Source organism: Nematolebias whitei, chromosome 2, assembly GCF_014905685.2.
Source record: "Nematolebias whitei isolate Nwh7 chromosome 2, NemWhi1, whole genome shotgun sequence".
Lineage (NCBI taxonomy): Eukaryota > Metazoa > Chordata > Actinopteri > Cyprinodontiformes > Rivulidae > Nematolebias > Nematolebias whitei.
The window spans coordinates 20,412,912-20,419,973 of NC_056499.1; the positions used below are offsets into that span (position 1 = coordinate 20,412,912).

A 7,062-nucleotide genomic window follows, 5' to 3' on the forward strand; every position below is an offset into this window, starting at 1 on the left:
TACCAAAGAGACCATCTTATCACAAGCAGAACTGGTTTGTTCCACTTTGGAGTAAGCTGTTGGGGGAAGAATCAGTTTGGTTGTGTGTTTCCATGACTGATGAAGTCTTCTGGATTGAAGGTGAAACATTTCAGCTAAAAAAAAATAATAAATAAACTGTACAGATGACCTGACTGAAAAATGTTTGGTATGTAGAATTAAAACAAAAAGGCATAATTTGAAGCAAAAAAAAAAGAGAAGTGAATAAGCACAAATCACCAACATTTGTGTTGACTAAAAGTTTTTACATAATTTACATAAACTATCACAACACTATCACAACAGGAAACAGAATTACTGAGTAGGAAACAAGATCAAGAAATCCCAAACAGAGCAACAAAGGGGGCACTCCAGTAAAGGCAGAGATAGAAGTGATATTCTGGGTATTGTGTATTAGTAAAACATGACAGATTTTATTCAGCAACATGTGGTGAAAATCTACAGGGCTTTGTTAACTTTTGCTAGAATATACTACAAAGTATCAACACAAAATATTACAGCTAGGAAATCAGTTCATCACAGCTAAAAAAAAAAAAGAAAAACAAATCGTGAACACCAATGAATTATTAACAACCTCTTTTTACCTTCTGAAATGCTCCGTGTGAGATGCATGTGCATGAGCATGCTCACGAGTGTGTGCTTGATGCAATGTAACACATATGTGTATGTAACAACACTGGCGGATGGTGTAAATAATAGATGAAGGCATAAACAGGAAGAAGAAAGCTCTTGAGCTCTCGGAGTGTGCGCATTTGTGTCCTACGGGTTGTGTGCAGGCAGAAGACGTACCGCACAGACAGATGGGTAATTATCAGGCTGACGACTCAAGGGTCTTTGCCACTGCAAGAGACACAATGCATTTGTGTATAGGGCAGATTTAGCAACAATGAATTCTACAAGGGAAAATGAAGATTTGAAAAGAATTACTAGAAAGAGAAGATAAAATATGCCAGCTTTTTAGACTTTTGATACACAATGCACATATTCTAATATATAGCATAGCATAAAACATTTGTTCTTCTTTTTATTTTTCTTCTTGCCAAAGGTTAAAGCATTACCGGTAGTTCTGAGTTTGAGGTTTTGTGAAAAGGCTATGAACAAATATTATCATACATGTTTTAATAAAACAGCCATAGTTTGGAAAAATACAGTTTAATTCTTAATGGCATGACATGCTAGCAGCTTTTCTATCAGGGCCAAGACCCAAGTGGATTGCTGCTGACTTAAAGCAATTTACATCCTTTTTTTTTTTTAAGTATATTTCTGCAATGGCAGAAAAGAGGTGAAAAAGAGAGTCCAGGCAAGATGGAGTGGATGGAGAAAAGCTTCAGGAGTGATTTGTGACAAAAGCGTGTCAGCAAAGGTCAAAGGAAAAGTTTACCAGACAGTGGTGAGACAAACTACATTTTATGGTCTGGAGACAGAGACATTGACACAAAGTCAAGAGAAAGAGCAAGTGGTGGAAATGAAGATGGTGAGGTTCTCCTTAGGATTCAAGAATTCAAGGTTCCTTATTTGTCATTCACACCACATGTGGTACCTGTGGTGGAACAAAATGGTGTACATGTATCGGTAATGCTTAGAGAGGTCCGGACACCTTGTAACAAGTGTTTACGCTAACCGTTCAAAGTTATGTAATAAATGTTGACCGACCTCAATCAAAATAATAATGTGAGTTCTTTAACAGTGTTGTAAGTCCCCTCACTCCAACAAAGACACAAGAATCTATCAGTTAAAATTGCAATTCTGTAACATTTATTTTCAGTTTGAATAATGACAATATGAATTTATGGCAAATATGAAATGTGAATAAATAACCAAATAGTGTTATTTCAAAAGGGGTAAGTGGAGTGACGAGGATGGATAAGATTGGGAATGAGATCATCAGAGGTACAGCACAGGTTGAACAACTGGGAGATAAAGTTAGAGAGGCCAGACTGAGATGGTTTGGACATGTCCAGAGGAGGGACAGTGGGTATACTGGTAGAAAGATGTTAGAAATGCAGCTGCCAGGAAAAAGACAAAGAGGAGCTACATGGATACAGTTAGAGAGGACATGGAAATAGTTGGAGTGAGGTTAAAGGATGCAGAGGACAGAGTGAGATGGAGGAGGATGACTCGCTGTAGTGACCCCTGAATCTGAAAGAAGTTCTTTCTGCAGTGGCTAATATATTTTTTTACGTAATTGTTTACATTGGAGTTCTGATTTATCCTGTTGTACTTTTTTGATATTTCTAACAGAGTAACCATGTGATGTAAAAGTTTACTGTCATGTAAAGGCTGACAAAGTATCATTCATATAAAACTTTTGAAATTGACGTTGTTAAAGATGACACCATCCTACTTTTAACCACATCACTTCACTTCCTCCATTTCAGCAAAGTTAGGATCTTCTAATTACCATAGCAGTGTCTTTGTGAAACAGGGCAGGACATAGACTCAGTGCTTTGATTATAATTCCTCTGAATCAGTCAGTGGTCATCATGTGTCACCTCATCATGTAAATCACATAGAGTTGGTACTGCCTTTAATGTAACATGTAAAACAAACAAACAAACACCAGTAGGGTCAAGCAAACCATTCATTATGATGTAAAAATGTATTCTAAGCATACATCTTATTCTCAAGTCCACATTCACATCAGGTTCACTGTGTTCACTCCAGGGACTGTTGCACTAAATGAAAGATGATTGCTTCTGACTTATTTAGTGCAACTTTGCCTGCACTAAATCATAGAGCTCCTGTGTTTTCAGAACAGAGGAAATGATAAAAGATGACCTTGTTATTATTTTTTTATTTATTACGGGGGGGGGGGGGGGGGGGGCACTGGGGGCATCTTTCCCCACACTCTCTCTAAAGCATTTTAAACACCAAAATATTGTTTCCAATATAAGACAAGTTATTGAACATCAATACAAAATATTACAAACATGTTTAATTGACTTTAAATAAAGTGTGCACTGAAAAGTTTTAATTCTTGAGACAAGGTAAAGCTAAAAACATCACAGTATTCTCTTTCTGTCTGTCAGGTTCATTAAATAGAATAAAATTAAGTATATTCTCCAAGGCCTGTAATAAAAGAAACAAACAAAAAAAGTGTTTAATTTATAAAAGTAGTCCTGAATTGTTTTCTTGAAAGTGAACAGTAATTTTTATTTCTGTGTGATTTTATTCTTAACATTTGAAATACTTCCAAAGAAGAGAGCCTTACATTCTTAGAATATATATATTTTTATGTCAACCACTAAAATAAAAAATGCTTTCTCATTTTCTAAGTCAAGTTTATATTTATTTAAAGAACATACAGTACATGATTTATTCATCCATGCATACAGGTGCTGGTCATAAAATTAGAATGTCATGAAAAAGTTGATTTATTTCTGTAATTCTATTCAAAAAGTGAAACTTGTATATTATATTCATTCATTACACACAGACTGATGTATTTCAAATGTTTATTTCTTTTAATGTTGATTATTATAACTGACAACTAATAAAAAAAACAAATTCATTATCTCAGAAAATTAGAATATTACTTAAGACCAATAAAAAAGGATTGTTAGAAATGTTGGCCAACTGAAAAGTATGAACATGAAAAGTATGAGCATGTACAGCACTCAATACTTAGTTGGGGCTCCTTTTGTCTGGATTACTGCAGCAATGCAGCGTGACATGGAGTCAATCAGTCTGTGGTACTGCTCAGGTGTTATGAGAGCCCATTGCTCTGATAGTGGCCTTGAGCTCTTCTGAATTGTTGGGTCTGATGTATCACATCTTCCTCTTCACAGTACCACCACAGATTTTCTTTGGGGTTAAGGTCAGACGAGTTTGCTGGCCAGTTAAAAACAGGGATACCATGGTCCTTAAACCAGGTACTGGTAGCTTTGGCACTGTGTGCAGGTGCCAAGTCCTGTTGGAGAATTAAATCCACATCTCCTTAAAGTTGGTCAGCAGCATTAAGCATGAAGTGCTCTAAAATTTCCTGGTAGATGACTGTGTTGACCTTGGACCTCAAAAAACATAGTGGACCAACACCAGCAAATGACATGGCACCCCAAACCATCATTAACTGTGGAAACTTGACAGTGGACCTCAAGCAATGTGGATTCTGTGCCTATCCTCTCTTCCTTCAGACTTTGGGACCTTGATTTCCAAAGGAAATGGAAAAATGACTTTCATCAGAAAACATAACTTTGGACCACTCAGCAGCAGTCCCAGGCGAGATGCTTCTGATGCTGTCTCTTGTTCAAGAGTGGCTTGACACAAGGAATGCGACAACTGAAACCCATGTCTTGCATATGTCAGTGTGTGGTGGTTCTTGAAGCACTGACTCCAGCTGCAGTCCACTCTTTGTGAATCTCCCCCACATTTTGGAATGGGTTTTGTTTCACAATTCTGTCCAAGGTGCGGTTATCCCTATTGCTTGTACACTTTTTTCTACCACATTTTTTTCCTTCCCTTCTCTATTAATGTGCTTGGACACTGAGCTCTGTGAACAGCCAGCCTCTTTAGCAATGCCATTTTGTGTCTTGCCCTCCTTGTGCAAGGTGTCAATGGTCGTCTTTTGGACAACTGGCAAGTCAGCAATCTCCCCCATGATTGCGTAGCCTACAGAACTAGACTGAGAGACCATTCAAAGGCCTCTGCAGGTGTTTTAACTTAATTAGCAGTTTAGAGTGTGGCACTAGGGATCTTCAATATTGAATTTTTTCACAACATTCTAATTTTCTGAGATACTGAGTATTTTTTTAATTAGTTGCCATTTATAATCCTCAACATTAAAATAAATAAACATCTGAAATATCACTCTGTGTGTAATGAATGAATATAATATACAAGTTTCACTTTTTGAATGGAATTACTGAAATAAATCAGCTTTTTTCACGATATTATAATTTTATGACCAGCATCACATGTCATGAGTCTACAAAAACAACACTCCAAGACAAAGATTGTTTTAAAAACCTGCATTGATCCTAACAAGAACATGGTGCTCAACTTTAATTTGTTTTCCACGTACTAGACTACAGGAATGTGGATTTTTGTGTGTGCGTGTTTGTGTGTGTGGGTGTGTGTGTGTAAGGGTGTGAATGTGTGTGTAATCTTTATAGGCATTGATTTTTTTTTGCCTACGGACAGTTATTATGGAATCATATTGATCTTTTTAATGTACTACCAACATTTTTTATTAAACATTGTTAGTGTAGGAAACATTGTTTTAATTTATTTATGAGAAAAGAAAAACTGTGTTATATTTATGTAATTAAAAAAAACAAGAGCGTAGACTGAGCATATGAAAAAATAAAAGAAAAATGAAAGAAGAAATTAGGCATTTTTGACACTCCTCTTATGGGATGGTAAATTATAACCGACCATGTTTAGGGTCAGCCAACGCAATCAGAAGATGAGCAAATTATTTGTGTAAAATTCATGTGAATTCACTTATAATGTTTTTGTTTGTTTGGTTTTTCGTAGTACTCATCGGAGGATCACATTCACTCCCACTGGCCAGGTGGCTGACCTTTAGCCTTTCCTGCTTCTTCTCACTCCTCTACAGATGATGAGCCCTCCCACAGCACCACCACCAACCAGTCTGTCCTGACAGACACTATCCTAACTGGCGCTTTTTTTAATCATGTCTCTTTCCCCTCCCTGTCTTCCTCTGCATGCCTGTCTCCTCACCTGTCTGTCCCCTTTGTTTACTGTCACTGTTTCCTCTCAGTTTTATTCTTCTAGCTCAAGCAACATAAAGCCTTTATCTACTTCTGTCCTTCACTTTCTCTAAATATTTTAACATATGGACATATAGCACCTAATTTTCATGATGTATTTAAGGTTAAATTAATGAAACGTGACATTTTCTCCTTGGTCACTCTTTTAGAATCACCTTATTTATGTCAGTGACATGCTGTTGCCTTTCCATCTACACTTCATACTGTACACCTTATTTGTCCATGTGAGCCCCCTTTGTGTACCTCCTCACCATTGAACCACTTTCCCTAATGGCCTCTTGACTTAATTCCCCTGACCCACCAAAGTGTTGGACACTTTACCAAAGATCACAAAGAATCTGAGGGAAAATGAAGGAACATGGACACCTGAAAGAAACTGAAACAGAAGAGACAGCGATAACGGAAAGAAACAAAAAAAACTTTTTGTCACGAAACTGACACTTTTTTGCCCCATTCTTTGGGGTGTTGGGATCTACAGAAAGACAAATAGGGCTGAAGAACCAGCTGGCTGAATGAAACAAGTCAAACTGTTGAGAAAAGGAGGCTTTTGAAGACTGCTATGAAAGCTGGGCACCCCTTGTAGCCCCTCTGCTTGCCACAAAAGACAAACCTCAGCGCAAATTATACGTGTATACATGTATCTCTCTCTATAAATATTTAATATACATATAAATAATATAACAAAGTTTAAACTAAAATACTACAAGGACAATGAATGACTTTGCTAAGTGAAATTAAAGAAGCACAATGTTCTTACAACCTCTGTTGTACCTTTGGGTTTATTCTACTTCTTATGTGATGTTGCGATTTGTCAGACCTATTCAGTGTTTTTGATATATATATATTTTTTGTTTGTTTTGTTATGGCATCCTAAAGGTCGAGGAAACAGAGTAATAAAGTATTATATTCATATCAATAAGAAGTAGAGAGGATGATTTATGATCCAGTGTCCGTTTTAAACACCTGGAGGAAATACACAGATGACCCAAGACATCTGGAAAATACCTTTACCTTTCTTTGCACATACAAGACAAAAGAACCCCCCACATACATGAGCGCGCACACACACACACACACACACACACACACACACGTTTTCTTTGTTGCCATCATAGACAGCCCTGCAGCTCTCCCATGGCCTAAACCAAGCAGAACAAAATAAATGAAAGTTTGCTCAATTTTAAACGTTATACTCATGTACTTTTTGTCATACTGTCTTATGTTTGAGCCCAATGTATTGAATGATTAATAACATGTCATTTATTGATCATTGGTCATTTAAGTCAATACT

General features: G+C 36.8%; 1 protein-coding gene across 1 annotated transcript in view; it reads left to right on the plus strand.

Annotated features, from left to right (window-relative positions):
- Nucleotides 1-5,701, plus strand: part of LOC119423307 (MAM domain-containing glycosylphosphatidylinositol anchor protein 1) — a 230,866-nt gene extending 225,165 nt beyond the window's left edge. Inside the window, exon 18 of the mRNA XM_037690686.1 lies at nt 5,515-5,701. Within this exon, the coding sequence (XP_037546614.1) occupies nt 5,515-5,600 (86 nt within the window). The 3' untranslated portion in view covers nt 5,601-5,701. The remainder of the gene's footprint in view (nt 1-5,514) is intronic.
- The last annotated feature ends 1,361 nt before the right edge of the window (nt 5,702-7,062 follow it).